Below are 18,929 nucleotides of genomic sequence, written 5' to 3' on the forward strand. Positions count from 1 at the left end.
AAACTGATTTACAAATAAAACTTAGACATCAAAGCCTATGTTATCAACCTTAAAACTTTCAACCTTTCACTAGGTTACCTGAATATTTTAACCCCCATATAACAAAAGTAACACATTTATCGCCAAAAATAATAAACTACTATTGGGTTTAGATTGTCATAAATTCTTGGGAGTCTGCTCTCGAAGTCCTTAGAAACACTTTAAGGACATCCCCAAAATGCTGGAATGCAGCTCTTAACCACGCCCACGCATTTCCATGGCATTCAAGTGGCCTAGTCGCCTGTTCACCCGCCCCTCAGCCACCTTAAACCCCCTTAGACGGCGCCTTTGGCCATTTATCTTGCACTTGAGAATTTGTTTTTGTTGTCTTTCGTTCTTCGGTCAGGGCCAAAAGTTTGCTCTTTTCCAGGGTCTCCTCTGTCCACTTGGTGTCCTCTTGAGACATGCACATAAACTTTGATTTTTTTTGGTGGACTATGTCTTATTTTCTGCTGGTTGAAGCAGCTGTAGAAATTGATTTGTTTTTATTGAAAAATTTGTGTGGCCTTATTAAAGCGTATATAAAAATTCTAATAAAAGAAAATCCGTTTTTTAGAATTAATAAAATGCAATTTTACTTTTTTTTTATAAAATATAAATTATTATTAGATTTATAAATATACTTTTTTGACTTGAGAGAAATCATTTTATATATAATTTTCTAAGTTCCTTTTAGTTCTATCGAACTTTTAGATTTTTATATTTTCTTTACTAGTTTTAAACATATTAAAACCTGTCGTTTCATAACGATGGCGAAATGATGATGATCGTTTTGCCTTGTGCCCCTTAATCTCTTAATGAGTTGCACTCTCGCATTTATTGACATCCTTTCCGTATCCTTGGGAAAATCTTATAAGCGCGCACAGGTGCCAAAAAAGGGGAGACGGGAAAGGGGACTGTGCATCAAATATGCATAGAGCGTAATATGCACATGAAGGAGAAAACGAACGAAGCAAAAGACGCTCAGAGAACTTGATGGAAAAGTGGGTGCCCAAGAAAAACGACATTAAGAAGCCAGGACCGTAGCTCATGCCAGGCTTTTCCTTTTTCCCACACTCATGTTCCACATCCATTTTCTTGCAGGACACGGAAAAGAATTTCCTCGAGGCCAAACTAAATAAATAAATGCTAAAATTAGTATGGGAAAGGGCATTTATTTTCTTGATAAACTAAGCAGTTTCTCCAACATTTTTTTGGTTTGGTAAAATAAATTTAAGGTAGAACTTTTTGAATACAAAATCATTAAAATTTTCATACGTGTCATTCAAAACCATACTATTTCCTTTTAAACATAAATATTTGTAATGTTTTCCTGTGCACTGTGTCCTCGTCATACGCGACATGAGCATACGAATTATAAATGCACACACACACGCGCGGAGAGAAAGTCCTTCTTCTCCGTCTGCAAACATCTCTCGCTTTGCTTCTCACCTCAGTCATGGTTCTCTGACTTTGTACGAAAATCGCATATGCACACAAGGACGTCGGAAAATGAGTGCGGGCAGAGGTGTGGGAAAAGCTACATGGAAATTATTAATTTCCCAGCGCAACTTAAAATTGCAACAAGCTAAAGGTGCCGTGAGACGTTGGTATTTTATTGGTTTCTTTTTCTCGCTTTTCCACCTTTTTTTTTTACTTTTTTGGAGGTGTGGGAAGGAAAAGCTGGAAAAGTTGTATTTTTCTCTCAGCTGCAACAGCAGCAGCAGCTGTTGATTTTCCTCTAAGTAAATGTTAATTTTTGTTAGCCAAGAAAAGAAAAACTCAAAGCGATAACTTTTTAAATTGCATATTAATTTTTTATGGCGTAAATTTTCGTCCCCTCTTCCAACTCACGGTTTTCCGCTCCACCTGTTTTTTGTGGTTGCACTTTGCGGATTAGACTTTATGAAAATTGAGGAAAGGAAACGGGATGTTTGCTTTTGGTTAATTCTAAATTTTGGGTGTGAGATTTTGTCTGGAAAATGTTTAGCTTTATGAATTTAGTCTTTAGAGTTGTTATGAAACTCTTTTACATAATGGAAAAGTTAAAAAATTATGTGATACAAAAAGTATATTTTGATTTTTAAAATTTTTGTTCCTAAATCTTTTCCGATATAAACTTTTGGTTTTTTTTCAAGGCAGAACTTTAGCAATTAGTGAGTTCCTTCGATTCCAAGTCTAAAAAAAACTGTTTTATAAGCTTCAGCTGTTTGGGGTTTGATCAAAAACAACCATAATTCGCTCTACGTAATGGCGTATGAATCACTTAAGCACGGATCCCTTAATCACTTGAATTGCTCGTGTGCTTCTGAACACCCCTCCAAACACCAGGCATCCCAAATGCCCCGAAGCCCCAAGAGTGACCGCAATTCCATAGAGTTTCGAGGGGGAATGTACCGGGAGGACATCGTTGCCATTTGCGGTCTGGACACTCTGACGCTTCGGATAAGTTTACGTGTATTGATAACTGACAAAGGGACAGCGATTTAGAGATGGCATCGGGCGGGAGTGGCGAGTTTTAGGGGGGAAGTTTGCTATGGATTCGTGTTGATTTTACGACACCCACAAGTGTGCCGCAGGCCATAATGTAACCAAGTGCCACGCAAGTACGCGTACAGACTGGCATACACTGGAAATCTTAAAAACGTTTTAAACATTTATTTTTTCCTTAAGGCTATCGTAGATTCAAAAATTTAAGCTTATAATTTCTAAGTTTGGAAACTTCCCCATTTGAAAAACGAAAATTTTGAATAAAGTATTTAAAAAACAAAGTATTAACAACAAATTATCCCATTTATTAAAAACATTTGGCAAACAATGAAAACAATAAAAATACTTGACTTTTGAGTTACTTTTCACCCCATAAAATTTTACAAAAAAAAACACAAAGTATTTGTAAATTCGATTACGAAAATTTTAATTTTTTTTGGTTGGTCAGTAAATTTAAAGAACTTTCAATAATTTTTCCAAGTGCAGCCGAACACACCGGCTTGGGCAAAAAGGACATTCCCAAGCAACCAGGACATGCCCCAGCTGAATTACAGAGGTCCGTGTGGGGACCAAACATTTGTGTCGCTTTATTAAAAATTAATTTACTTTTCATTTGCAGTTTATTGCACTTGGCACTGACAGAAAGCATTGCAGATGGTCCCAACCTCTTGTCCACGCCCCTCTAATCCAACGCCCCCATCTAAAAGCACGTTTCGCTTAAATAATAAGGAGCTTTGCCACTCACACTTGGCCACACTTACACGTATTAAAAAGCCATTTTGTTGGCCATGTTTGATGGCTTTTGACATCGTCTGCGTGAGCGTTTCTTTTTAAGTGTTCAAAGTCTTGGCTTAGGTGGGTGGGTGTATGGGTGTGGGTGTGTATGTGTGTGTGGTGGGGGAAGCTCAGTTTCCGTTTTATTTTATGTCATGCCATATTACGCATACGCCGTGTGTGCGCACCTCTTGCCCGGGCAATAAAAATTCAATTTGATGTTTAAATTGAAAACTTTGAACATAATTTATATGGTCATAAATGCGGCATGCTAAAGAGATGGAAATGGTATCCGGGTGAATTATTTTCCAAGAACTAGAGCTTAAAAATATGCATTTCCAATTTTGAATAATATAAAATACGATGACAGTTTTAAAAAAGTTTTGAATGGGTTTCAAGTAAATGCATACTTCTGTTATATTTAGAACCCCTAATCTATTAAATACTTTTGTAATAAATACTTTAATAATCCTCGCAAGTATTCAAAGTTTTATGAACACTCGATGTCATTGCCACGGCTGCTGCCTCTCCCACATCCGTTCACAATAAAATCTGGCGTCGCGCCGTCTGCAAATACAGACAAAAAATATTAGGGGGTAGAAATGCTTTTGCTGCAACACCCACTACCAACTGACATTTCATAATTTTTGGCCAGAAAAATCAAAAGACAAACGGCGAAATTTTTGGCCCAACTCGACTCAGTTACTTTGTTATGCCAAAAAATTTGCCTAAAACTTTCGTACACCACCCAACACGCCCACCAACGAGACAATGGCGAAAAAAGTTAATTTGGCAGCAAAAATGCAAACAACCAGACGGAGCGGACACTTTAAATAGCCCAAAACAAAGCGGCAGAGCACTGCGTCATACTTTTGGGCGCGGTTCGTCGGCATTTTGGCAATCCGCCCACCGAGCTTGTTGTTTGTGCTATTTTGTTGGGCTGTTTTGGGTTTGTTGCCTCTTTCGTGGGCAAAAAGTTTACGACTTTTCTTGTTTGCCGAATTGTGCAAATTAAATTTATGTGAGCTGAAGTTTTTTCACGCCTCTAATTGGAGTGCCAGTGGCCTGGTTATGGACAAACATCACAAGCAGCCCAACCAAAATATACAACGGGGTGTATGAGCGATATGGGGTAAAACTTCTGAGATTTCTTTGCAAAAAGTTTTCGGGCGGCCGGGTGGCTGCCACTTATGGCCAAGGATCATATAATTTGAAACAAACAGATAACCCAGTTAAGCTGAATTTAATAATAATAAAGAAAAAGGTTTTCAGAACTTAATAAAGCCACTTGAAGAAAGCGTTAGGCAATATGTGCAGTATAAAATGTGTAACTAAATACAAAGTTTTATTTTTTAGTAAAACCATAATAATTCATAACATATGTTAACATTATTATTTGCTACTAAATATAAATAAAAATTCAATGGCTAATATAAAAAGAACTTTGTATCTTAAGTCCTTATGGTTTTTATGTTGTTTATTGGATGAAAAATATTATTATCTTTTGGTTCACTTAAGAGTAAAGTTAAATTAATTTAATTGATTTCTTTCACTTTCAGTGGTCCTGAAATGCTGGTGGCCTTTCACTCCAGCCCGTTTTCCGCGCCATTGCAACAGGGAATTCCGAATCGAGGCTTCGAACTGGACGTGGACATACTCTTCACCGATTCCGACTCCTTTGACTTCGCCCAGGGCACCAAGAACCTGTGCGAATTTCACATAAATGCCTCGAATCCAGGTAAGAAGAAGATTCGCACAAATGAATATGAATAACCATAATTAATGGCAATTAACGCGGGGCTCAGCTGCAAGTGCGGCAAACTTTCCCATAAAAGACACTATCAACTGGGTCAGCAATTTGCATTTCCCATTTCCACTCCTCCCATTCTTCCTCCTTCTTTCGTAACCCTTTCTTCTGGCTATCGTTTTCTTTATTAAATGCGTGAGTACTTCCGCTTCTTTGTTTTCAACATGAAATCATTATTTTTATTGCCTGCTGATGAATGTTTCTTGACAGAAAACTCCGTGTGCAGCGTAATTGCCATTAAAACAATCAAATGGCCAAAGCCCATTTCCTCCCGTATTTTTGTGGCATAGTGAATAGTCGACGTGTCGTAACTAAATGGGCGCGGTCGCAACTATACAGCCTCTATTAGCCGTTGGCTCTAATCTAAGCAGACTAAATGAGATTTTAATTAAATTCAAGGCCAGACGAAACCCCCACGGAAACCCAAGACTTAAGCTGGCCAAATGGCTTTTTAGGCTTGACTTGATGTGGCGGCGAAAAAGAAAAGTATGAGTAATTGCTTGGGCATCAGATAATGTTCGAAATGGATTTCAGGCGAGGAGTTGGGAAATTAAATGTCTGCGATGCGCTGCCCGGGGAAATGCTGCTAGGGGAAAGAAAATCTGTGCTGAATTATTATTATAATAATATGAAATCTTTCGATTAATTTTATTGTTGCCTTTTTTGCCAGAAATAAACCATATTTTATTGATTGTGATAATAACACATTCATAAATTATACATATTCTTTTAACAACCTTAAAAACACAATCTGTGATGATGATGTTGCGAATAATTGCTGAAATTGCCCCTACTCCTTATACCAACATTAATTAGCATTCCTCACTAACCGAATGTTCTGCTCGAAGGAGTACCCTATTCTAAGCTTGTTTTTCATGATTTCCTCCTTCTTCATCGTCATCTTCCACCTAAGCTTTTCCCCCTGGCTTGGTTTACCCCGGAATTTCATGCTCCCTGGCCAGCAGTCAGCTGCATTTAATTGAAAAATTATTAAATGAATTTTCAGGCTTCGCCCCCCCATGTGCCTCTCGGGGGCCAGAACTGCGGAACTCCAGGACCACTCCATCAATTTAGTGCAGCAGCCGCAGCGGTGGCCAAAAGTAGGCAACGCCATGGCAGCCGCTAATGTTCATTAATTTGCACTTAATAACTTTTGAGTAGATTTTATTTTGCTGGCCAAACCCAAAACGCTGGCCTTTCATTATTTTTCTCTACGCTTTTTTATCCTGCAGCAAAAAAAAAATGGAAGAAAATTGAGAGAACTCTCATTTGAAATTAGTTTTTTGGTTGAGCAGGCAATTTTGGCAGAGAAAAGTGTGGGGCAAATCAACTCACTCCTTGTTTATTTTCCCTACTTCTTATTCTCTACATAACAGCTTTTCTACGCCTTGTTGTTGTGCTCATTAACTTGCCAGCTTATATAATACATATAGCTATATGTATTTGCCTGTTGTTGTTTTTGTTTGTGCTTAATTTTTGACCATTTAACTTTTGTGAAATGCCTTTCATCCTCATTCCTCATTTTCTTCGCTTTTTCACTTCGGTTTAGCTTAATGCGTTGGCTGGGAAATTGAGCAGATGTGTCTGCTATCATTAGGCCGAAATTTGAATGGGACTGGGTTGCTTATCTATCATAGTAATAATCCATTCGCAGGAGAAGAACTTAAAGAGGGATATTTCCGGAAAAAAGGATTGCATATTTTTTAAAGTATCTAGCAAATCTGAATCAAAGCATATAATTGAAAATTATTTAAAGTTTTACAATTCGGCAAACATATCAGAATCAAACCTTTAAACAATAAAGGTATTTCTATTTTGTAATCAGAGTTTATTTTAAAAAGTAAATTACTAATAATCTTAAAACTGTCTTGTAAAAAGGTCAACCATAAGTGGTCATTCAGAAATCATAACTTTACCAATTTTACCGATTTCAAAGTGACATACCTCTAAAGACTTGTGGTTTGATTCTCTGAAAATCTGCATTCAAAATTTGCATTTTAACGTTGATCAAAATTTTGACCCATTTTCATGTTAGATATTTCAACGATTATGACAACTTGTAAAAAGGTCACCCACACCTGGACTTCCTCAGTCCATAACTTTACCAATTTTTAACCGATTTCAAAGTGGCATACCTCTAAAGACTCGTGGTTCGATTCTCTGAAAATCTGCATTCAAAATTTTCATTTTAACGTTGATCAAAATTTTGACCCATTTTCATGTTAGATATTTCAACGATTATGACAACTTGTAAAGAGGTCACCCACACCTGGACTTCCTCAGTCCATAACTTTACCAATTTTAAACTGATTTCAAAGTGGCATACCTCTAAAGACTTGTGGTTTGATTCTCTGAAAATCTGCATTCAAAATTTTCTTTTTAACGTTGATCAAAATTTTGACCCATTTTCATGTTAGTTCTTTCAACGATTATGACAACTTGTAAAAAGGTCACCCACACCTGGACTTCCTCAGTCCATAACTTTACCAATTTTAAACCGATTTCAAAGTGGCATACCTCTAAAGACTCGTGGTTCGATTCTCTGAAAATCTGCATTCAAAATTTTCATTTTAACGTTGATCAAAATTTTGACCCAATTTCATTTCAACGATTATGACAACTTGTAAAAAGGTCACCCACACCTGGACTTCCTCAGTCCATAACTTTACCAATTTTTAACCGATTTCAAAGTGACATACCTCTAAAGACTCGTGGTTCGATTCTCTGAAAATCTGCATTCAAAATTTTCATTTTAACGTTGATCAAAATTTTAGCCCATTTTCATGTTAGTTGTTTCAACGATTTTGACAACTTGTAAGAAGGTCACCCACACCTGGACTTCCTCAGTCCATAACTTTACCAATTTTAAACCGATTTCAAAGTGGCATACCTCTAAAGACTTGTGGTTTGATTCTCTGAAAATCTGCGTCAAAAATTTTCATTTTAACGTTGATCAAAATTTTGACCCATTTTCATCATTGATTATGACAACTTGTAGAAGGTCACCCACACCTGGACTTCCAGAGTCCATCACTTTACCAATTTTAAACCGATTTCAAAGTGGCATACCTAAAGACTCGTGGTTCGATTCTCTGAAAATCTGCATTCAAAATTTTCATTTTAACGTTGATCAAAATTTTAGCCCATTTTCATGTTAGTTATTTCAACGATTATGACAACTTGTAAAGAGGTCACCCACACCTGGACTTCCTCAGTCCATCACTTTACCAATTTTAAACCGATTTCAAAGTGGCATACCTCTAAAGACTTGTGGTTTGATTCTCTGAAAATCTGCATTCAAAATTTTCATTTTAACGTTGATCAAAATTTTAGCCCATTTTCATGTTAGTTATTTCAACGATTATGACAACTTGTAAAGAGGTCACCCACACCTGGACTTCCTCAGTCCATCACTTTACCAATTTTAAACCGATTTCAAAGTGGCATACCTCTAAAGACTTGTGGTTTGATTCTCTGAAAATCTGCATTCAAAATTTTCATTTTAACGTTGATCAAAATTTTAGCCCATTTTCATGTTAGTTATTTCAACGATTATGACAACTTGTAAAAAGGTCACCCACACCTGGACTTCCTCAGTCCATAACTTTACCAATTTTAAACTGATTTCAAAGTGGCATACCTCTAAAGAATTGTGGTTTGATTCTCTGAAAATCTGTATTAAAAATTTTCATTTTAACGTTGATCAAAATTTTAACCCATTTTCATGTTAGATATTTCAACGATTATGACAACTTGTAAAAAGGTCACCCACACCTGGACTTCCTCAGTCCATAACCTAACCAATTTTAAACTGATTTCAAAGTGGCATACCTCTAAAGACTTGTGGTTTGATTCTCTGAAAATCTGTATTCAAAATTTTCATTTTAACGTTGATCAAAATTTTAACCCATTTTCATGTTAGATATTTCAACGATTATGACAACTTGTAAAAAGGTCACCCACACCTGGACTTCCTCAGTCCATCACTTTACCAATTTTAAACCGATTTCAAAGTGGCATACCTCTAAAGACTTGTGGTTTGATTCTCTGAAAATCTGCATTCAAAATTTTCATTTTAACGTTGATCAAAATTTTAGCCCATTTTCATGTTAGTTATTTCAACGATTATGACAACTTGTAAAGAGGTCACCCACACCTGGACTTCCTCAGTCCATCACTTTACCAATTTTAAACTGATTTCAAAGTGGCATACCTCTAAAGACTTGTGGTTTGATTCTCTGAAAATCTGTATTCAAAATTTTCATTTTAACGTTGATCAAAATTTTAACCCATTTTCATGTTAGATATTTCAACGATTATGACAACTTGTAAAAAGGTCACCCACACCTGGACTTCCAGAGTCCATCACTTTACCAATTTTAAACCGATTTCAAAGTGGCATACCTCTAAAGACTTGTGGTTCGATTCTCTGAAAATCTGCATTCAAAATTTTCATTTTAACGTTGATCAAAATTTTAGCCCATTTTCATGTTAGTTATTTCAACGATTATGACAACTTGTAAAAAGGTCACCCACACCTGGACTTCCAGAGTCCATCACTTTACCAATTTTAAACCGATTTCAAAGTGGCATACCTCTAAAGACTTGTGGTTCGATTCTCTGAAAATCTGCATTCAAAATTTTCATTTTAACGTTGATCAAAATTTTGACCCATTTTCATCGATTATGACAACTTGTAAAAAGGTCACCCACACCTGGACTTCCAGAGTCCATCACTTTACCAATTTTAAACCAATTTCAAAGTGGCATACCTCTAAAGACTAGTGGTTCGATTCTCTGAAAATCTGCATTCAAAATATTCATTTTAACGTTGATCAAAATTTTGACCCATTTTCATGTTAGTTATTTCCAGTGTTGTGACATACCTAGATATTTTTACCTAGGTACGTATCTAGGTAAAATTAAATGGTACCTTTTACCTTACCTAGGTATAAAAATAATTGGGTACCTTTTACCTTACCTAGTTACAGATTTTGATATACCTTCGGAATTATTAAGGTACTTGTATAGGTATTAAACAATGCTCTGATTTAAAATAGCCAAATCTGGCTGCGACATTGAAATAAGCAAAATCCACCACATCTACACGTCAATTTCGTTTCGAAATGGTAATAGTCGGAACGCAGTATTAAAAGTCAGGGGAACTTAGCCATTCTCATGTTTGTTTTGTGATGTAACCTTTGCATTGCAATTTTTACATATGCACAAAACAATTTGACTCTGCGCGACAGACATGGCCGAAAAGGAAAATACAAATGAGAAAGTGTTGCCACTAATATTAAATGGCAAATTTTTTAACCCGTATGGCAAGTGCGTGTTAATAAAACAATAAAATTCGATGATAAATCGACAGGAAATCTGCACAAACACCACAAGGTAAGCCTATGCGTTTTTTTATGTGTAAGATATGTACATACATATGTATACATTACTTATGTACATATTTGAGAATAAAAATGTGAAAAAGGATAAAATCGCAGTTTTATTTTAGATAGTTTTGTGCCCGTATGTATGTACGCATCACTACATCAATGTATTTATGAAACCCAAGTGTATTTGGCGCGCAAAAATGCCGTATGTACGTAAACAAACGGCATATACATATGCACAATATATAGTAAAATGTTTCTACATACGGAATTTTTGCGCGCCAAATACACTTTCCTCTTGTACATATTGAGAAAAAAGTGTATTTGGCGCGCAAAAATGCCGTAAGTACGTAAACATACGGCATATACATATGCACAATATATAGTTTCAACATACGAAAATTTTGCGCGCCAAATATGTACATGAGGGTTTCATGAATACATTAATGTAGTGATACGTGCATACATACGGGCACAAAATTATAAAAAATAAAACTGCGATTTTATCCTTATTCACATTCATGCCGTGTGTTTTAAAAATATATACATAAAATTATTCAAGATTATATTTTTAAATAATTGGATTTAATTTCAACAAATTTAGAGGGTTCATCCAACCTGTTACACGGACTACGAGGCCATGAAAGCTAAGAAAGCCAAGACGAATATGGAAGTTACTAAGGATAATTCAAAATCGTTTTTTGGTTTTTTGAAACATTGCTTATGTTAAAAAGAAAAGATAACATTTAAATTGATATTGAAATGAAATGAAAAGATAATGTTACATATTTTTAAGATGACTAAAAATTGAAATGTAATAAAACTATAAAAAAAAACAAATAAACAAAAAAATTATAAAAATTGAGAAAACAATATTTTTACCGTTTACCTTTACCTAGGTACTGGGAAATTAAAGTACCTTTACCTTACCTAGGTATTTATTTTTGTCCAATACCTTTTACCTTACCTAGGTAAAAAAAAACAGTACCTTTCCCAACACTGGTTATTTCAACATAAAAACTCTGCCTTCAATTTTTTCATTTTAGCGTTGATAATTGTTTGACCTATTTTCATATTTTCAATATTTTACCCCTATAACAGCGGTCCTTAAATTTATTAAAGATTATGAAAACATATATTGCTTTGGGAAAACGAAAATAATTACAAATACCAAATCGCAAACTGTGACCAAAATTGAAAATATTCCTTCAGTTTGGGCAACATTCTGCGGCATGTTCAATTAGGAGAATTCGTCCGGCGTATGAAACATTTATTTATAATTGCCAAGGAGCAACACGAAGTTGGGGGTGGAGTTAGAAGGAGTTGGCCAACAATTCGGGCAAACAAGGCGGTATAATTGTTTTGTTATCGACACACGCACACACACACCCCCACCCCTACACAGCCACGCCCCTTTGAACATTTTCAAGGGGAAGGGGCGACAGTATTGCGCGATACAAATAAATTATTAGGGGGGTGCAACATGATTTTAATTAAAGTTTTAACGAAAACCAAATATTTATCGTTTCATTTTGCTTTCATTTGTTTGCTGTGTGCGGTTGGACCTCTTCAACCCTCCTACCATTCTTTTTTGCAACACAAACAACAACATCATTAAGCATGGGGTCGCAAAAATTCAATATGCATTTGTATTTGAATATTTGAAAATTTTAGCCAGAGTATGGGCGAAAACAAGGACAATTTATTATGAGCATCAAAGGTCATTGCAATGTTATACATAATCATCAGTGTATGTGGTTTTCAATAGAATTCTCCTAGAATATTCAATGCAAATAATGCGCGTGGTCCACGTGGCGTATGATTAATAAACTGCAGATGCAGATGTTTTGTGTACAGAAGTTTGGCACGGGCTTCACCCATTGTGTTGATTACGTAACAGAATCTGTTGCATATTTAATTTGGTTTGATTTGGCCATAACTTTTTCAATTAACTTTAATTAAATGTACAACTTTTCGCCTCAGTCAGAGAAGAAGCCCTCTGGGTTTGTGGTGTGTGTCGATTTTAATTAAATTTTGTTTGCTTGTATTTTTCTCTGACAGCCCATGTAAACGTTTAAAGTATGTTTAAATCAATCGCAATAATATCCCCCCTAGTTTTCCCCAACATTAATCAACAGTTATTTGGTATTTTCATAGCCAGAAAAAGATTGTCATGGCTGCCAATTGCCGATCCAATTATTTCCTAAAAGGATTTCTCCGTCAGCCAAGCGTTATCTGACCCAATCAATTTACGATTTCGTCTGGATTCCCTAATTAGTGCTAATCAACTTCAGCCAAACATTCACATGCAATAACCGCCCATAAAAGAGGAAAAAACTTCATCCGGCGAATATTTGACATGTCCATTGCCATGGCAACTTGTTCTCCCATCAAATGCCGCCAATCAGAATTGGGTAATAAATTACCCTATATGAAATCGCTGTAAGATTTGCCCAAATCTTTTATGCCAACTAAGCAAGCACAAGTGGAATACACAATCAGTGAAAAAGGGAACAGGCGAATCACAGATGTTGGAAATTTATTGCCCTGCAAGAAAAAAAAACATTTCCGCTAATAATTTGGACTTTAACCCAAAGGAATTCCTGGAAATGTTTTACAAAATGATCACGAAATTGTTAGGGCATATAATGTTTTCCTAATAAATCAAACAACGTGTACTTTTAAATTTTTCATTAAAGAAAAGTGGTATTTTAAAGAGCTGTAAGATAAAAAAGAAAACTCTTTACACCTTAATTTTACCCCTACAGCTCTAGTTTTCCTCCCTGGACAATTCCAGAAAGTTGTTTTGACGTTTTTCTGTTCATTGATTTACGGATTATTGTTGATGACATAGTTGGGGGAATCAGCAACACGCCTCGCTGAACTTAAGTTTCTTCTGGGACCCACCAACTCAAGCCACTTTTCCATCGGCGCCCTCAGCTGTTGTTACACCTAAAGTTTCGTAAAGTTTTTCAGCAAACTTTAAACAAAACCTTTCAATTTTGTTGCCTTCTTTTTCTTTTTTCCCTCTGAACGTTTGTGGAAATTTTCCTTTTTAATTTCATAAAGTCAACAGACGAAAACAAAGAAAGGGATGGCAAACAATGAAGCGTGGAACGGCGGGCAAAGACAAAGGGAATTTTGATTTAATGTGTTAGTAAGAGGAAAGTTGGTTAGGGAAGTAATATGAAAAATAAAAGGTGGTGCAGGAAAAAACGCTGTGAAATACATCTACTTATTTGGCTTGCCTAAATTTGTATTGTAAACAAACCAATTAAATATATGCTTTTCAATTATATACTCTACTATTAAGGGGTATAATTATACAAGTTCACAAAATCAAAGATAAAATAATGTATATTTTTTAACAATAAATCTCAATATTTAATGCATAAATTTAATATAAATGGAGGACATGAAATTATATAAATTCAATATATTTCTAACCTTTTGTAGTAAGGCTCATCAAGGCAAATGACTTCACAACAAATGACAAAGAAATATATTTGCGAATAGCTAGCAATTAAAACTTATTTGGTGTTGCACTATAATCAACCAAATACCAGAAAATGAGGTCGATAACAACTGGGTTTCTCTACAAGGGGTGAAAATCGAAGGAAATGGGATTGCGATGTTAGAGAAGCTGGTGAATATTTGCTGTTTAGTTTGCTTATTGAGTTGCAATTTTGTTTGCAATCAGCGGATGGGAAGAGGAAGCAATAGAAAACAACAACAGAAATGGCAATGGGAGGGAAAACGAGGGGAGCATGATTGGCAAACAACAAATTAGCATATTTGCACATAACGGCAACATTTTATTTGCATTCAAATGTGGGAGTTTGTGAATATGTGTTTTCGCATCCTATGTGTGTATGCGCTTTTATGTAATATCAATATTTAAACGTGAGTTTGTCAATGAAAAGCAAAATTGTTGCAGCTTTTCTATTAACTGGGTACCATTTTTTGCGGGATTTGATTTTTGAGCAAATATTTAAAGTATTACTAGCTTGTTTATCTAAATACTTATTCCGGTGAACAGCAATTTTGCCAGAGTTTCCTTTAAAGAGCTCTACTCAATTTTAGTATGCCAACAATTTTTGCTTATCTGAATCCTTCAACTTTTGTGCAACCAAACATTAATTGGCTGAAAGCTTTGGCAACTTAATTTTCCATGAAAATTAATTATTGGGGCAAACACCCAAAATACGGAAATTTACATTGGCAACATGGGGCATGCCTCTGCATATATTTATTAAGCTACTTTCGGCCCTCCAGCTGAAAATTTCGTAAATTTTGGTTTCGGCTGTGCACAAAAACATAATTAACTTGCTCGATGTGATCCATATACGGATGACCAACAAATGTGGTGGCAACAATTTGGAACGAGGGACAAAAATGTATGTTTTTGTTTGGCCCTCGTTTATTATTTATTACGTTTAATTTGCTTTGCTCGCCAGGCCAATCATATTTCGCTTTTTGGCTTGGGGTTTGTTATTCGTGCTGCAGTCATTTTGGTTACTGGTAAATTTATAAATATTTATTTTTGGTATAGCTTTTTACAACAAAAATACAGGCCATGCCAAAATACGGAAAATTTGATCATTTTTAAATTAAATACAATTTACAAAACAAACACAAATAACTTAATTAATTAAAATCGGTATAATTTTACAAGATAATAAAAGTCAAAAATGTCTGCAACCTTATCTAAATGAAATCCAAAAAAAAAATTAAACAAGAAAGGAAAGCTAACTTCGGGCGGAGCCGAAGTTGATATACCCTTGCAGAATATTTTATAAATTATATTGTCCAAAATTATTCATATGATGTATTCTTAATACTCATAAAATGTCCCAACTTCCTAACTTTAAAAACACCAAAGTTATGTCATTTCCAATCGTTCAGTTATATGGCAGCTATAAGATATAGTCGGCCGATCCTTATGAAATTTGGTAGGTCGGATTGATTAGCCAAAAATAAAACCCATAGAAAATCCCAACTTCCTAACTTTAAAAACACCAAAGTTATGGCTTTTCCGATCGTTCAGTTATATGGCAGCTATATGATATAGTGGCCCGATCCGGCTCGTTCCGACTTATATACTACCTGCAATAGAAATACAACTTTTGGGAAAGTTTCAAGCAGATAGCTTTAAAACTGAGGGACTAGTTTGCGTAGAAACGGACGGACAGACGGACAGACGGACAGACGGACGGACAGACGGACGGACAGACGGACAGACGGACATGGCTAGATCGACTCTCCTGGTGATGCTGATCAAGAATATATATACTTTATAGGGTCGGAAATGTCTCCTTCACTGCGTTGCAAACTTTTGACTGAAATTATAATACCCTCTGCAAGGGTATAAAAATGATGAATACGGGAAAACTAATCGAAAAGATACATTTAAATTAGCAGGGAAAAAAGGCATCGAAATCACCTGAAAATATCTGGCATATTTATCAGTTTAATGTTGAATACCCATTAGGCTTATGGCGATTTACCGGCAATTCAACAAAAAACCAATTCAGCGCCATCAAATATGCGTGACAATCCATTAAGTGATATATGCGTAGTAGAACCCACTAGCATTTTAAATCGTCCGGGATGGAAATAGTCTGGATTCGGGTTCGGTTTCTGGTCTGGCTAATTGTTTGAATGTGTTAAATGTAATGCAGCATAAAACGAAAATAAACAGACCCAGTTGGGGAATTTAGCTATGGGAAGATATACATATATATGCGAGTATAACAGCCTGCGGGCGAGTTCTATTTAATTTGCGCACGGGTTCGGCCCCCAAAATCGAAAAACAACAACCACAGCGGCAATCCAATAAACAATCAACGAGAAAAAGGGGAATGAATGGAAATGGAAATGGAAATGCTACTCAATCAGCAATAGTTAGGTTCCAGGTCCTTTTCCCCCCTTTCCTCTCCTGCAATCAATAAAAGTAACACCCCATAATTTAATGCCCCAAATGTGTTGCGACTACATTTTGCGGTTTCTGGCCAAGGGGAAAAAGTACAAAAGGCACCGTGGCCGTTACCAACATTTCGCCACTGCCACCGCCACCGCCGGCGGCCCAAATGCACTCTAATAATAAATCGCAGAAATAACAATTTTATTGCCAGCGCTTGCGGTTTCCTATACCTGGTCCAGGGTTTCCAGGCCCACAAACACACACCTGCCGGCGCAGTGTTGCCACTCGATAGTCGCACTTTATGGCCAGCTGATAAGCATATTATTATTATTGCTACTATTACGCACCCACACACACCCTCGCTTGAATTATTTCAGGACGTGCGACTCTTGGTACGTGTATGTATGTATGTATGTGCCTAAGGGTCTGGCTTCAGAAACAGCCATTGTTGTATGGCCCACGCAGTCAGCGCAAATGTGTCGAAGCGAAATTTATTACGGCCAACTAGTGCAACTGTAGCCAGATGAGTACCACCGGAAGTTAGAGGTGTGCGCGTGAGATTATGTTTTGGAATTTTTTTTAGGAAGTCCTTCGATAGTATCGATGGGACACGAACTGAAATTTTTAAGCCATCGACCATGGCTAAGATTTCTAACAGCACTATAAAACTAAAAGCAAAAAACAGTTCGATACCAATATAAAAATGTGAGGAAAAATATTACGACATTCAAGAGTTTATATCACTGACAAAAAAAAGTCAAATTACATCATCTCATTATATCATAATCATTTTTAGGAGTTTGTAATAAATATAATTATGGTATTGTATGTATTTTTAAATAAATTGTATTTCGTAAAGATCCCATAGGTTGTCTAATAAATTCCTAAAACATTAATATAGGAACAAAAAGTAATTTAATTTTAACAAATTCAACTTTTATTCATCATTCTTTTAAGTACCACTCATATTGCCATCCCTAGGTTTGAGTGCTCCCGGCCATCTGTTAACTAATTCACATGCCATGGCAGGAATGGCCAATGATTACATTTCATGTGCCATATGCATATATATCCATGTGCACACCTATACTATATGTATCTTTCATGTGCCGAGTTGTCGATTATTTTGAGCATTTTAGTTGCTATGCGAAATCACAATTCCCAAGCGAGTTGAAAAATGTTATTGAGATTTCTGTTGACAGTTTCGACTGCAAATTTAATGAATGTTCACTTTGGTTGAGCCACTCCGCACAGAAGGGCATAAAAAATCATACACTCTCATGCATTCGAAATGCGAGTTAAATTTGATTTGTATATTTCAAATGACAGGATTGGAATGAACAATGGATTTGAGGTTTCAAAAACAATGTTCGTAAATTTATTATTCCTCGTTTTACTTTCACGTCGCCCCCCAAATGTAGGCAACACATTTTTAAACTCCCATTCAGCTTTCGCTGCTTTGAAGGAGCAGCTCATGTTTAAAGGCCACTTTACTTTTATATGCCACAACCAGCGAAATGTGACAATAAAAATCTCATAAGAACGTATTACTTAGCTAGCACTCACACACGTAGTACACTGAAAAAATTAATTGCTCGATCGCCTTTTAGAGATAAACAGACATTTTTGAATAAATTAATAATCTATAGAACCAGTAAACATTGTAAACTTTTTATTTACGTATAGCTTGATACATTTTTAGTAATCTATTACCTTCATATTAATTGCCAAGCTAATGATAAAAAAACATACAATGCAATACATATTACATATCAATTTAGATAATATTTATGGTATTCATCCCATTAAGGGGAACAAAATACAATTGATAAAAACATTGGTGGGGTGTTAAATTTCTATCACCCAAAATTTTCAAGTGTATTTGAGTACGGGGAGCAGGCTTGATTCTTCAACTTCTCCCCATCCGAAAAATAATAAAAAAAAAGCGGACTCAGTGGGCCGACAACTTTTGCCTTGTGGCAGCTGCAGCAACTTTTCCCTTCTGTCTGCCACTCGATGCGGCACGGCACACATCAAAAGTCTTTTGGCCTCTTTCGCCGGCAAGTTGGAAAAGCTGTCGCAGCGGCTAGAATCGACGCAGGTGTTATCATCGATACCGTTGACGATTGTTTCCTTTATATCGACTGGCACTTCAGCAAGCACCGCTTTTCCCCATTTTCTCCGCGCTTTCCAGCTTCTCCTGCTGGCGCATTGCTACAAAACGTGGCGACTTTTGCCAATTGAAACGCCGAGTAGATGTTGCTTTTTTCCCAGCTCCTCCCCGCTTTTTGCGGCGTTGTTTTGCTCCCATTGCCTTTTTTAATTTGTCACTTGAATCAAAAGTTGCCAAAGTTGTCCCAGGCTGGAGTTGTGTAGCTCTGGGTTTCGGTTTGCTCTCTGCGTTGTTAGCCTGGTTCGTTTCGCCGCTGCTTTGTTGTCGTTTCCTTTTGGCAACTTTAATTAAAGCCGAGAACCGGAATTGCAACATTAGGCAACGGCAGCACCCGGAGCTTTAACATTGTATTTA

At 36.2% G+C, this 18,929-nt stretch overlaps 1 protein-coding gene across 1 annotated transcript in view; it reads left to right on the forward strand.

The window, feature by feature from the left end:
* LOC108044176 overlaps positions 1-18,929 on the forward strand; it is a 110,945-nt gene that overhangs the window by 76,787 nt on the left and 15,229 nt on the right. Inside the window, 1 exon segment of the mRNA XM_044457668.1 lies at positions 4,842-5,020. Coding sequence (XP_044313603.1) covers positions 4,842-5,020 — 179 coding nt within the window.

Source organism: Drosophila rhopaloa, unplaced genomic scaffold (assembly GCF_018152115.1).
Source record: "Drosophila rhopaloa isolate 14029-0021.01 unplaced genomic scaffold, ASM1815211v1 contig_163, whole genome shotgun sequence".
NCBI lineage: Eukaryota > Metazoa > Arthropoda > Insecta > Diptera > Drosophilidae > Drosophila > Drosophila rhopaloa.